The sequence below is a fragment of the Amblyomma mixtum genome, chromosome 3 (assembly GCF_055824585.1).
Source record: "Amblyomma mixtum isolate Tamu chromosome 3, ASM5582458v1, whole genome shotgun sequence".
NCBI lineage: Eukaryota > Metazoa > Arthropoda > Arachnida > Ixodida > Ixodidae > Amblyomma > Amblyomma mixtum.
Window position 1 is genome coordinate 267,554,288 of NC_143014.1, and position 14,650 is coordinate 267,568,937.

The 14,650-nt window shown below is 46.9% G+C and overlaps 2 protein-coding genes across 14 annotated transcripts in view; both read right to left on the reverse strand.

The window, feature by feature from the left end:
• LOC149354677 (uncharacterized) overlaps positions 1 to 14,650 on the reverse strand; it is a 211,957-nt gene that overhangs the window by 24,484 nt on the left and 172,823 nt on the right. For 5 of the 13 annotated variants that reach the window (XM_089583452.1, XM_089583456.1, XM_089583464.1 and 2 more), the window contains 3 exons: positions 10,234 to 10,349; positions 9,953 to 10,054; positions 9,645 to 9,692 (listed from right to left, as the gene is read on the reverse strand). In XM_089583452.1, coding sequence (XP_089439578.1) covers positions 9,645 to 9,692; positions 9,953 to 10,054; positions 10,234 to 10,349 — 266 coding nt within the window. Of the gene's footprint in view, positions 1 to 4,511; positions 4,963 to 9,644; positions 9,693 to 9,952; positions 10,055 to 10,233; positions 10,350 to 14,650 lie in introns of those variants that run through there. The other 8 variants (XM_089583457.1, XM_089583462.1, XM_089583454.1 and 5 more) reach the window with 8 other exon arrangements.
• LOC149354678 (uncharacterized) lies at positions 2,701 to 4,331 on the reverse strand. Its single transcript, XM_089583466.1, has one exon. It carries the CDS (start codon positions 3,972 to 3,974, stop codon positions 3,348 to 3,350), a length of 627 nt encoding a protein of 208 aa, XP_089439592.1. The 5' UTR covers positions 3,975 to 4,331; the 3' UTR covers positions 2,701 to 3,347.

Consider the following 14,650-nt stretch of genomic DNA (forward strand, 5'->3'; position numbering starts at 1 on the left):
AGGGAATACTAAGTTTTAAACTGAGATATTAGAGTCCCAAAATTGCAAATAAGTCAATTTAACCAGAAACAGAGCTTCGATAAGTCAGAAAACTGCACAGAAAAGTCCAAAAACTGCACCCCTCAAGAATTCCCATAAATGTGCCTGATTTGCTAGCCATGACTGGCATATAAAAGTGGTGTGGTGAGAGCTATTGACATAAGAGAATATGAGGTGTTGCTCACTTCACTTGCCTGCCTGATTGGCCTGTGTGAAGCTGTCTCATGCAGCAGCTTCAGAAGCACAAGCCAGACACAAGGTCATTGGTGCTCTTTTGCAAACAGTGATGCTCCCATTAGCATGAAAGATAATAAACTAGCCACCATTACTATGGTGGCTACCAATTAGTATGGTACACAGCTAGGCCCGTGTGACCGGGAGTGGTTTTGTTTTTATTCATTTGAGATATTCGTCATCTTAAATACCATTTGAGAGATAACAAGATTTGAGGATGAGATATTCATTACTATCTCTGATTTGGTGAAGAGATAACGTCATAGAGATGATGGAACAGCACTGCCATTTCGTGGCGGCGTAAACGCAAGGAAGAAATCGGGGACTTCATCTGCAGGTCTCTGAACAATACAGTAGTACCCTTTTCACTGAAAAAAACTGCTGGTAGTGTTCCCAAAAACTAATCATCAGTCTAGGCTAGCCTCTTGTTCCACTGAGTTTCCCTTTATTGTCTTTTTAAGGCACCTCCTCACAAATGCGCAGGCATGAGTGAAGATACTTAGATTGACCTTCTACATTGCAAAATGGCATCACATGGGCAGAAAAGTCCTACATAAGCTGCAAAGGCTTCATGACTTTGCAAACCACAGTGTCCCAGCAGTAAAGCCCACACAAGTCCACCCTGAAAGGAAAAAAGGGTTGCCTGGCAAAGTATGGTCTGTCCCATGCGGTGTCAGCATAGTTTACAAAGTGCCACTATGTTGAGGGATGGGGTGGCATATAATAAAGCACACAGGGGTGACGCATTCCTGTTCGGCGAAAGGAGCATGAGCATTCACTTAGAGCCGATTCCCACTCGTAGCTCAGCATGCAATGTGGCTGCTGAAAGTATTTCTCTGTCTGCTTCAATTTTATCACGTTATAAAATAGTTGAAGCTTTCCATATTCACACCAGCAGATAATATATACATCAGTCATTCAGTGGCGGCTTTAGCAGAAAGAAAAACTGCTCTATCGTTCAACATGTAATGATGAGCATGTTATTTTTTGCATGCTTTTTGAAGTGGTGTCATATATAGATATATAAGGCTTTTTGCAAGCACTGAGGTCAAGTTTTGCTGCACATGCTCAATTCAACATGTTATCCTTTTGCTGCTGTTTCCTTTCTGAAGATTTTTTACGTACTTCCCTTTACACTTTTTAAAAAGCTCTGATCCCTCAATAATACTTCCAGCTGCTAGTTAGCACTAGTACCATCAGCTTGTTCCTTTTAATCCCATCTGATCCGTATAGCTATAGTGTGTGTGCATACCAACTTCCTCAACTTTCCTCACTGGTTGAAGGCAAGTTCACCGTGAAGCAAGTGGCTCTTGGTTCAAGAGGTGCCATCATATTCCCGCCTGCAGTAACATTAGCGGTGTGATGCGTGGCAACAAATCCGACATGTTGTCACTATTTTATTTGGTTTTGGAAGTAAAATCATCACAGCAAATGAATGCACAAAAAATTTCAAGCCCTGGCAAGTGCTAGCCTCAGAATTAATTATTCCAAATAATGACTGACATTGCTTTCAAAAGTGCAGCAAAATGTACACAATAAACAATCAACATCTCTAGCTTCTAATGCAAAAAAATAGCACTGCTGGAGGCATGGAAAAAATACTGCCAAATGGAAAACCATGTTTCATACCCTATGATTTGGCTTTTAAATGTTCTGCAGTGTTTTTTAGTTCCACATGGAGGCATGCATGTGTGTGTAATGAGCTCTTGATTACTACAAAAAATGTGGTTGATAAAGTTAAATACTGTGAACTTTAAGATCGAATACGCAGATAGCTGTCTGCATCTAGATTGTGTTGTAAATAATGACACTGATTTGAGAAGGGAACAAACGGTTCCGGAGACGTCATCTCCATGGCTCTGCCAAGGCAGACTCTTGTTGGCCCTGAAAAGGACCGTTCTTGTTGAGACGACCATCAAGCACATCACATTCCTGGTACCCTGCAGGGTATAAGCAGCCGCACCGCCTTTGTGAACTCATTCATGCTTGAAGAAGTGCACAAGCACCGTCCTAACTTTACAGCCAGTGCCTTCTTCAACATCTGTGCAGTGCTGTGGCTGCTGGAGACCATCATTATTGCTTTCCAGCTCTGTCAGCCACTGCTGCAGGAGCGTATCTTCAAACTCCTCGCACACATTGTTAAAAATGCAGCACGCACGAATAGCCAGGTGGGAAATTTCCACTGAAGATTCCACGCGCTTCAAAATGAAGCGGAACCGGGCCTTCAGCCTGCCAAAGGCATTTTCGACCACTCTCCTGACCTTGGATAGGCGGTAGTTGAAAAGCCTGTCATCACTGGTCAGGTTTCCGCGGTGGCTGAATGGCTTCATCAAGTTGGTGGAAAGCAGGAATGCCTGATCACACAAAATGACTGGAGCCACTGATGTGCCACCCATGATGGCACGTGGCTGACGAAACAGCGGTCCATTCACGGCTTGTTCCAGCTTGGAGCCACTGTACACTAGTAAATCGTGGCAGCGGCCTGGCGATCCAACTTTTATGTACAGGAACCTGTACCGGTGGTCTACAAGGGCAAGCAGGATTATGCTGCACCTGCAAATAAAATATGCGGTTAACATGACTGACACATTGCAAGTAGTTAGCACAAGACGATAGTGATTTGAGCATAACATTACAATGCATACAATATGCCCCTGCTTGCTCTCGGGAGACTCATCTGCATGCTATGAGGGGACAACATTGCAATGCATACAATAAGCCTGTGCTTGCTCTCGGGAGAATCATCTGCATGCAATGAGGGGACAACACTACAATGCATACAACATGCCCCTGCTTGCTCTCGGGAGACTCATCTGCATGCTATGAGGGGACAACATTACAATATGCATGTGCTTGCTCTCGGGAGAATCATCTGCATGCTATGAGGGGACAACACACTGCCTGACACTAGCGATGAAAAGGCGTGTTTCGCTCGCAAAGTTAAATTGACACTCACGCCAGTAGTCACTTGCAACTGTGCCTGTTTTGTTTGTTATTTTGTCCCTTTGTGTTTTTCACTAGCGCATAAGCCTCCAATATGGTCAACCAACTTGTCCCTATGTTAGCATTGTTGCTTACCATCCTTTGTAGTTCCTGTAGTCCGCGGCGTTTTCCTTGGGAGGTGACACGGGAAAGTGGCAGCCGTCCAACGCTCTGACCGCTTGCGGAAACTGGCACGCTGCGTTGAACTCCCTGATGTGTTCAGGCATGGTGTCCAGCGTTGGCATCTTCACCCAGTCACCTTCCATAAGGTGGACAACGGCCTCGCAAAGCTCGCGGTAGGCCTGGTTCACTGTCGACCGTCCGACGGCGAACAACTCTGCGATGCTGCGTTCTTCGCTTGAAGAGCACAGCCGGTACAGCCCGATGGCGACTCGCTTGTCGACAGGGATAGCTTCCCTCATGTTGGTGTCTTGCTGCTCGAGCAGCGGTCGCACAGAGTCGACAATGTATCGGAAGGTAGCAGGCGTCACACGAAACGCGCACTTAAAGTACCTTTCGCCAAGCTGCGACAGCGTCTCCTCAAACCACTTTGTGTTCCGGTCAAAACACCACCTTTCGCGGTTCATGGTCCTGCTACATGCGAATATGGACGCGTTCAGTGCACTGACGTACACCAGCTCTTCTTCAATCCGATCTGCCTCGGCTTTCGACGCCTCGATGTCAGCGTCAAGCTGAGCGATGGCAGCCAGAAGCACCATAACCTCCGTCTGTGCATCCCGAGTGTGTCACGCTTCGTCACCCATGGCGGTGAAAAGGCACTAACACGCAGGATTCGAGAGATTGGAACCTCGGTAAGCGAGAACACAGAAAAACACAACCTATGCACGAAGCAGTAGGAAGCAAACAAACCACGGAAACTCCACCGGTGTCAGTGTTTCCAGAGCATTACAAAACTTCGACAGCAAATTGTACAAACAAAAATGTCTTACAAGAAAACGTAATAAGCCTTTAATAATGGCTACAAGCTTTCTACGACTCCAAAAAAAGTCCATTATTACATTATAATTTCGGTTTATAAAAACATTTTTCTTGTTTGCGCAAAATCGAAAGTAGCGACTGTGGCGCCACACATCCTTGGCGTAAGACGCGAGAACCATTTCAATGGCCATTGAGATTTGTCATGTAGCAGCACCACAACTCCCTCGAGTTCGAATGCGATCGAAAATCTCGAAGGCCCTCGACTCGATGGCCATTGAAACTGGCCGTGTGACAGGGGTATAAATTTCTGTGCAACAGAATCTCAGCCCAACCAAATGCAGCTCTGAATTGGAGCCACATGCAATTAGAATTAGGGCAAACGTAGGAATCCCCATTCAACACATAAGCATGCAGACTCATCAATGTGAAGTGTTTGCATCAAAAACACAAAAAAGTTGTGTCGCAAAAAAATGTAGCTTACAGATAGAGTAAACACAGCATGCACTGAACTAAAGTAACACCCATTAAAACCAAAGCATTTCTGGCTAAAACAGCTGCAGATGTCACATGCATGATGACATATGCAATTCTGTTGCACATGTAAACAAAGCTTTCAATTTTTACTACAGAGCAAGTCAACATAGTTAGAAGGCCACACCACAGCCTGTTTACGCTTGTTAACAGGCATACACATTGCAAAAGTGGAAAGGCCTCACTCTTCCTGCACCACAATATGCTTGCTGGATCAGCGAGCCTCCGTGGTACCGCCTATGCCAAAATCAAAGAAACGAACAAAGAAAAAAACAGCTTAAGCCTTGGCTAGTTGTTATAGCGGGACAATCTTTAGGGCCAAGCAACCCTGAGCTACCATGTGTCACGTGTTGGCGGCTTTCCCGCCAGTCTGTACCCTGCCACCAGCAATAAAGGACGTAACATATAATTGGCGACGAGGTAAAAATGGCAACTGCGCTGGGCACGATTGGGGAATTCGTTCCAACAGAGGCGACGTCTTGGCCCTTGTATTTGGAGCGCCTCGAATTTTTCTTTCAAGCAAACGACATCGACGGTAACGAGAAGAAGCGAGCAACGCTCTGCAGCGTTTGCGGCCCAGCAACGTATGCCATCGTTCGCTCCCTTTGTTCTCCGGATGCGCCGTCGGCCGTGGCCTACGATGAGATCGTCAGGCGTCTCTCAAACCACTTCTCGCCGCGACCGTCGGTGACAGTACAGCGTTTCAAGTTTGGCACACGTCAACAGCAGCCCGGTGAGTCAATTGCCGACTACATCGCAGAATTGCGACGTCTCTCGGAACACTGCGATTTCGGTGCGTCGCTCGATGACATGTTGCGCGACCGGCTAGTGTGCGGGGTGCGAAGCGAGACCCTTCAGCGTCGGTTGCTGGCGGAGCCGGAGCTTACGTTTGCTACAGCTCGGGAGAAAGCCATTGCAATGGAATCTGCGCAGCGACAGACCGAGCAAATTCGCGGCAGTGCCGCATCGTGTGAAGTTGGCAGCGTGAGCGGGCAGCGTTTCGACCCGTGTGTTGCGAAGGTCTCTGCGCCAGTGACAGCCAAGGAGGGTACCCATAAGCAGGCTGGTTCGCCTGGGAGCACAAGCGTATGTTTCCGCTGCAAGGGTGCGCATTCGCCAAGCAGTTGCCCATTCATGAATATGCAGTGCCACTTCTGCAAGCAACGAGGGCACATAGTGAGAGCATGCAGGAGGAAGGCGGCAGCTCGCGCTTCGGCTGAACCCAACTCTCAGAACAAAAAACGGGCCAGTGGAGGCCGTCACAAGAATGCTGCGTCGGACGTTTACGACGTGTTCGTGCTGTCTGGTGAAGAGCCAGCCGTGAGAGTGGAAGTGCGCGTCAACGGAAGTCCCCTAGAGATGGAGGTGGACTCTGGTGCAGTGTGTTCAGTCATCAACGACCGGACTATGCAGAAGCTGCGAATATCGAAAAGGGCGTTGCGCCCAAGTACTCTTCATCTCCGAGCTTACAATAACAAGGAACTACGAGTGTTGGGTGAACTGACCGTGAAGGTGGAATTCAAGGGGCAGGAACATCGCCTGCGATTGGTGGTGGTTAAGGGTGCTAGTATCGGACTTCTCGGTCGGGACTGGTTCAAGTCTTTGGGAATAAGTCTGAGTGGTGTTCACAGTGTGTACGAGCCGAGTCGAACTGGCAGTAGGGGAACAACAGCCTTGCTCAAGAAGTATTCTTCAGTCTTTGAGCCTGGACTTGGGACAAGTAAAGGGCCTCCTGTACGCATAGAGGTGAACCCGGCAGCTCCGCCGCGATTTCTGAAGCCACGACAAGTACCGTTTGCATTGAGACCGAAGGTGGACGAAGCACTGGACAAGTTGGTGAGCCAAGGCATTTTCCAGCCTGTGCGGCACTCGAAGTGGGCAACACCTGTCGTTCCAGTTGTCAAAAAAGATGGATCGATAAGGATCTGTGGGGACTACAAGAGCACAGTCAATCGTGTAGTGCAGTGGGAGACGTATCCCCTGCCGACACCGGAGCAGCTGTTTGCCAGGCTGGCAGGTTGCTCGAAGTTTTCAAGGCTAGACCTCGGACAGGCGTATCAACAGAAGACTGTTGATGAAGAAACAGCTGACTTGTTGACGGTTACAACACATCGGGGACTGTTCCGCGTAACCCGTCTTCAATTTGGCGTGGCAGTGGCAGTGGCTATCTTTCAGAGGTACATGGAAGAACTGTTGCATGGAATTGATGGTGTTCTTGTGTTCTTGGATGACATCTTGATCGGTGGAAAGGATGAGGTGCAGCACAATGCTCGTTTACAAGAAGTGCTCAAAAGAATTCATGAAGACGGTCTGCGACTAAAGTTTGACAAATGTCAATTTGGTGTTGAGGAAGTGTGTTACTTGGGATTCCGTGTGAACTCTGCAGGTGTGCAGCCGACAGAAGACAAGGTGCGTGCTATTCACAAGGCCCCAGAGCCGACATGCAAAAAGGAACTTCAAGCCTTTTTAGGAGCTCTGAACTTTTACAACAAGTTTCTTAAAGGAGCAGCTCATGCCTTGGAGCCACTGTACCGGCTGTTGGACAAGGGTCGCGAGTGGCGTTGGATGGAAGCTGAGGCGGAAGCATTTCGCCAGGCGAAAGATCTGCTACAGTCATCACATGTTCTGGTGCACTATGATGTCAACAAACCCCTAGTGCTGGCCTGTGACGCATCCCCGTACGGACTGGGTGCTGTGTTGAGTCATGTGTGCGAAGATGGCAGCGAGAGACCGGTTGCATATGCGTCGAGAACTATGAGTGCGGCAGAACGGAATTATGCCCAGACAGACCGAGAAGCGCTCGCCATCGGCTTTGGCATAAAGAAGTATCATCAGTTTCTATATGGGAGACATTTCAAAATTGTGACAGACCACAAACCCCTCTTAGGACTGTTGCACCATGCCAAGCCCATTCCCCAGGTGCTATCACCACGGATGCTGCATTGGACCCTCATGTTATCGGCTTATGACTATGAAATTGAGTATCGACCAGCGGAGAAGCTTTCCAATGCTGATGCATTCAGTCGTTTACCACTGAGAGCCAGTAAGGCAGAGGAAGAGGAGCAGCGTCTTGGGGAAGTAGGGATGCTGGAAATGGCGCCGGAAGTAGCATGGAACTCTAGGAAGGTGGCAAGATTCACGTCAAGGGATAAGCTGTTGGCTAGAGTCTGCAATTGGGTGCAGCATGGGTGGCCAGAGGGTAAGCTGCCAGAAGAGTTTGCAGCGTTTGTGAGCCGCAAGCATGAACTGTCGGTGTACCAAGGTTGTTTGCTGTGGGGCAGTCGTGTGGTCATTCCAGAGCCAGCTCGACCGTATGTCATGGACATTCTTCACACAGCTCATCCAGGAATTGTCAAGATGAAGGGGCTTGCCAGAGGAGCCGTGTGGTGGCCAGGAATCGACAGAGATGTTGAGCAGAAGGTGAGAGACTGTGCACGTTGTCAGGAATCCAGGTCTGCGCCAGCAGCTGCAAAGATTCACCCTTGGGAATTCACCAAGCGTCCTTGGACAAGACTACACATCGATTTTGCTGGGCCCTTCCAAGGCAAAGTTTTCCTCATTGTGGTGGACTCTCACTCAAAGTGGTTGGAAGTGTGCCGGATGAATTCCATGTCGACAGCTACAGTTTGTGCGAAGCTTCGTTTCCTTTTTGCTACCCATGGCATTCCAGAAACTGTTGTTTCTGATAATGGCACTGCCTTTTGTTCGGAGGAGTTCAGAGACTTCATGTGCCGGAATCAAATCCGACATGTGACCGTTGCCCCATATCACCCTTCTTCGAATGGTCAAGCAGAACGCATGGTGCGCGAAACCAAGGGAGTACTCAAGCGAATGGTTGGAGGCGATATCGACACACGTCTGGCTAGGTTTTTAATGACCCAGCATATCCTGCCTCATGCTACAACAGGCAAGAGCCCGGCCGAATTGCTAATGGGCAGGAAACTTTCAACTGTGTTAGAGCGTCTGCATCCTGACCTGCAGTCCAGTGTGCAGCAGAAACAAGAGCAGGTGATGCAGCGCCGTAGCCAGGCAGTGCGACTGTTTGATGTGGGGGATCGAGTGTTTGTGCGCAACTATCTCTATGGGCCCAAGTGGTTGCCGGGCATTGTGGATGCTGTCACAGGACCAGTGTCGTACTTGGTCGTCACCAAGGACGGTCGTCGATGGAGACGTCATGTTGACCAACTCAGAAGTCGTTCTGCCAGCTACGCATTGGACAGTTTCGCTTCTGGGATGTGTGAAGAGGAGGAACCGCTGGTTGCTTCCCCGGCAGGGTGTTCCGGGCTTGGCATTCCTTCAAGCCTAGAGGACCCTGGAAGACGGGACCAAGGAGAAAGACTGGAGGAGGCTGCAGCGCCCAGTACCGAATCTGCTTCCTGTGGTGAGGACCGTGAAGCGAGTGCTTCCCTTCAAGTCCAGCGACCACAGCGCCAACGCAGCCGCCCTGCGTATCTGAAGGACTTCGTGACGTAGGGGGGAGGAGTGTTATAGCGGGACAATCTTTAGGGCCAAGCAACCCTGAGCTACCATGTGTCACGTGTTGGCGGCTTTCCCGCCAGTCTGTACCCTGCCACCAGCAATAAAGGACGTAACACTAGTATTCCTCATACTTCACTACAGCCCTTCCCTGGTGAAAATCTTTTCCAGCCCAAGTGGTTTATGGAACAATTTCCAGCTGGTTCCAGTTGGAACCAACTGGAACCCAGATGGTTCCAACTGGAACCCACTGGAAATTGTTCCATAAACCAGTCGGGCTGGAAAAGATTTTCGCCAGGGTTGTCAACAATCCCTGCCATTTTTCTAATCTGTGCATAGCACGAGGAATTTGCCTGAGCAATGGTATTATGGTAGCACATGGGTGCTTGGATGCAGGCGGAAAATCTATGATAACCAAGCTGCTTATGATGAGATCTGCTCACGTGTAAGCATGTGCTCCTGCTGCATACTAGGCATGAAAAACAAAACATCTGCAAGAGGAACCACATGTGGAAACACATTCTTTGTCACTATGCTCTCAGACAACCCCTTTAAAATCTACTGTCTTGGTTAAGGCCAGTGTCTCATCACAGTAGCTCATGTTAAAAAGAAATCAGGTGGAGAGCAAAACTAGGCTAAGAAAAAAAAGAAAGATCTTGCAGATATAAGGTACAAAGCAGTGTGAAAAAGAACAATGAATTTTGCAGAAAGGTAAAGCTTTCAAACAGTATGGCACAGCTGCCAAACCTACCATTTTCTGTCGAGTTACAAGGTACCAGTCATCCAAGAGCCAAGCCCTCAGTTCATCTGGTATACACACCTTGAATTCCTCACGGGACAAAAATGGTTTTTCCTTCACAAAAAGAAACATGTTTGAGCAGAGTTAGTGATAAGGTGGGAAATGAGAGTTAATGAAAACCGCACAGTTTCACCCAACGCTGTGAAGGCTTGGCCTCCTTATCACACTATAAATGCATTTCACACATGAACACAAGCTCTCCCAACAAATACATAACACGTAAAAAAACCTACTGGCTCAACATGAGTCTCCTGATGGCTTCGTTTCCTTAGTTGCCTTCCTCCACCTGATCCTGTAGCCCAACTAGTAGATGGCCGATTGGAAACAGCTGAAGACTTTCTTCGAATGCCTGTAATTGCACAAATGATATGACCACAATGCATAAGTGATTCTCAACGCCTGCACTGCACAAATATGTCCTTGTAGGCCATCAGCTATGCTGCACAATAAATAAATCAGCGGTTGATTAGCTTTCCTTCAGACAAACAAAACTAATGGGGAAAAATGGCCCAAAATTTCAGTTTAACTTCAATCTCACTCCTTAGATTTTTCTTGCCCTCTTGCCAGCTGAAAGCAAAAAATGTACACAAACACTGTGCTAGCCCTAGTGCCTAGAAGACAGATCACCACACAAAAGAATCTTTTTTTTCAAGAACAGACATCTGGGGCTTGTTGGTACTGTGTCATGGACTTCTTTTGCAGCACACGGTGAAAAAACATGTGGATGGCAAGACTGACCTGGCACTACATAAACAACTGAAGCTTTGACAAAAACACACAAAGCATCTTTTCAATCTATATTTTGAATGTTTATGGCATATATAATAATAATGAACTTCAGAGGGCCATGAAAATTTTTTATGAGAAGTTTATTTAAGAGAAGTGTTTCCCCCAAAAATATGCAAGCATGCAAGGTGTGTTACATGCAAATCATGAATAAAATGACCTCACAGTGAGATGATAGTTGAAAACAGAGCATTTACTGCACTATGCAAGAAGTGAGTTGAAGGGGTGAGGGCATGAAACAAGCTCATGTTACGCTGCCTGAAAAGAGCACTGGCCTAGTTCTTTTTTTTCACGCTTTCTTTTTTCTTCCTCTCTTCCACAGTGCCTTCTATTTTTGTTTTTATTTTCTGATTTCTGCATTCCCTTCAGCTTTTAACGCTCCCAAGGTGCCTAGCTGGGCAGCCCTGCACCTCACTCTTGTCTTGCTCTGTCTCTCTTTTACCTTTCTTCCTCTTCAGCATATTTGTTATCAACTTCAAGAGTATATCTGCTATGCGCCTTACAATCCGTGCGCCGCGTGTGATGCGTACACGGTGCAGATATGGTCCCCTTTGAGCTGCAACAACGCGTTGCAGCATGTCAGTTGAAAAATCGGCTCCCAAGAGTTTAAGCCCCAAGTAACCAAGAGGGTTCACTCCACACCTATACTGCCAAAGGCAACACATGCTATAGAGGCACTTGTACCTAACTCAGTAGACAGATGCATCACTTTCAGTTATTAGTTCAAAATGCCTTACTCAAAAAGAGCAGATGGCAATAAAAAGCAAGCAACACTAGGTGAAACAGTTTTTGAAGGCAAAGTTGAAGCTACAACATTATCAAGCTTAAAGCTCAAACAGAAGCAGTACTCTGAAAAGAAACTTGCATTTGAAAAAATTTGTGCAGATGAAACTATAGAACCTAAATCTCTAATCTCTGGCACTGATGCCCATGGCCTATGTGATTTAACGTCCGAAAGCTATGAGGGATGCCACAGTGGAGGGCTCTTTAAATGCACTGACATCGCACAGTACATGGAGCTCTAGCATTTAGTTTCCATCGAAATACGATCGACGTGGCTGAGATCAAACCCATGTCTTTCGGGTCACCAGCCGAGCACCATGACAACTGAGCCATCATGGCAGCTTACTGACATTTAGTTTAAAAGAGCTAGATGAATTATAAAGCAAACCTGCAGAAGTATAGTTCCAAGATATCTTGGAATGTGCATGCAGCTAACACAGCCAGGCGCCCCACTCCAGCCACTTGTGCAGTGTGCCCAGCGCACAATTAGTTCAAGACAGGACACTACGTGCGCACGGCTATGTATATACAGTTTATTTTATGTTCTGCAAATGATTGTGTACAGTGGCCGCTTGCGCACACTTATTTTCAGACAGAGCCTGGACATCTGCGCGCGAGCAGTGCAAGCTTCATTACATTTTGCATTTCGTAAATAGTGTACAAAGCTCTCCCCTGTCAATCCTTGCTATCGCTCCCCTCTATACTTCTCATCAGTATCCTCTCCCTTTCACCTCTGCCAGCTGCAGCTTGGGTGCTTAATAAGATATTAGATAACAATAGCCGTGGCCGGCAACATTCTTTCCCATCAATTTTTTTTTAAATAAACCACAACCACCACCTACCATGTAGCTAAACAAGCAGCTGAACTTGGTAAAAAATAATTGACCGGGTGATTATCACTGTGTAGTGCAAGATTCAGCGGCAGCTCCTAAGGGGGACATTATATCCTGAAATGAACTTTTGAACCGTTTGCTCGAATTCATTAAAACTTGTGGGGCTGGTTTATATCTCTGCTGGGACCATTGCTGACAAATTTTATTATTTCTCTGGGGAGCTTTCTTGAACACCAGGAGCACTGAAGATAAAGTGGGGTGAGATTCTCAATCTTGTGAATCCGTTTTTCGCCTTTCCTGTTCTTTTTTTTCCAGTAAACCGTCAGCTTAGAAAAACTATTGTTCCAATATTACTTGATAATATCACTATTGTAGAAAGCTTTCTGGAGCAAAATTTTCTGCCAAACACAACTACGCACTCAATTTGTCTATTTTTTTTTTCAAATGAGTTAAGAATATGGTGCAAAATGAAAAATGAACATCATTTTTTATATGGCAACATTTTCCTCAAGTATAATGAAACTAAGCGAAATGCTTCCACAGTTGCATGCTCTGGACAATCCTAAGGCTACGTAACACAAGAAATTGGGAAAAAACCTTTGTTTTCCAAACATAGTTTTCCTAGGCAAGCATACAAGTGAAGGAAAAAGAGGTGCTCATTATGGCATACTTGACGGAAGCCAACAGCCACCGAAACCAAGGAGCATAGGTGATTTTTTTTTTATTTGTGGTTTTTCACCATTGGGAGAATAATAAAAGCAGAAGAAAAACAACCACATGCCATAAACACCCACATGTCGTATGTCACGTGTGGGTTTGGATCCCATGGGTGGCTTGTGGTTGTTTTTCTTCTGCTTTTATCATTCTCCCATTGATGAAAAACTACAAATTAAAAAAAACATTCCCTATGCTCCTTGGTTTCAGTGGCTGTTGGCTTCTGCCATGAATGCCATACCATGAGCACTTCTTTTTCCTTCACTCGTGTGCTTAATAGGTTAACGAGGTCCTCAAATCTGGCTGCCTTGATGACTTAGATGCTGACTAGATGAACTACCACGTCACTCTCAGCAAGTTGTGTGAGAAAATATAAATAGCATTTACAACAAGATTAAGGTGTGTAAGGGCCGTACTCATGTACAGGCCACACCCTGTTTTCTCGAAAGAAATATTTTAAAAAAATGATCCGTGTAAGAGCCACAGTCAAATTTTCCATGACCCACGTGGGAATAGCCTTCAAAATGCATGCTCCATGGCCTCCACGATCAGCTCTGGCTGCGACCAACAGCACGCTTGATAGCAGAGGCCACACACGTGCACAGGAGCTTCTAGGTGCCGCCCATGGATGGAGACTGAGGCAGCGGGTCATCACCATCATCGCCAACTTTTTTTCTCCGCCGTGAGCTCTCATTATCTATATCGGCATCAGTATCACCAGCTCCAGTTTTTGCGGCTGCCAAAGGCACGACAATTGTGGTAGCGTGTTAGTTCACCGTAGTTGCGGCTTTCATGTGCTGCCGCCAAGCGTTGCAATTTTAGCACAATAGGCATCATTAGCTACATGGCTGGCAGTTTGCTCTTGAATAATGCAAGCATGCTGCGTGCAGGAAATTCGACATGGCTGAGAAGTGGGTCCAACAATGGTTCAACCAAAAGAATGCATTGAGAAACACAGGCTGCAAAAAGTGCGCCTTCTGAAGCAAGCGATGCAAGTTTCCCAAATTGGAAGAAGAGCTGCTCTGCTGTGTCATGAAAGTGCAAAACAACCACTATGCATTGACAACGAGCATGCTGCGCAACTTCTAGTGGGATGAGCATGCACCAGAGCAAAGCCCCAGCTCAGAATCGAAAGACGCCACGGCGACTGAACGTAGAATAAATGCTGCTCATATTCCCTGATTGGCATGTATTTTTTTTTCGCACATCACATACATGGATTGCACCCCAAAAACTGGCTCTTGAATCTGGAAAAAAAAGTGCGGCCCTTACATGCATTTATACGGTAGCATTTACAACTGTCCGCATACCACTAACAAGACCTGACGCAGCAAGGCACCTTCAACTGCTCGCCTGAAACGTGACTGTACAGTCGTGGTCTACCCCTGGAGGTTGGACAACCCGCTCACACCACTTCAACCTCTTGCTTCAACTTCATATACCATTCGGCCTCCCCTGCGGTGATACTACGCTGTTGTGCCGCCTGTGGCTGGGAGTGGCGTTCACAAACGCCTATTCCAATTTCATCACAATG

Bases quoted from the DNA above. Each gene is read 5' to 3' on its own strand.
- LOC149354678 (XM_089583466.1), bottom strand. From the start codon at position 3,974: ATGGTGCTTCTGGCTGCCATCGCTCAGCTTGACGCTGACATCGAGGCG.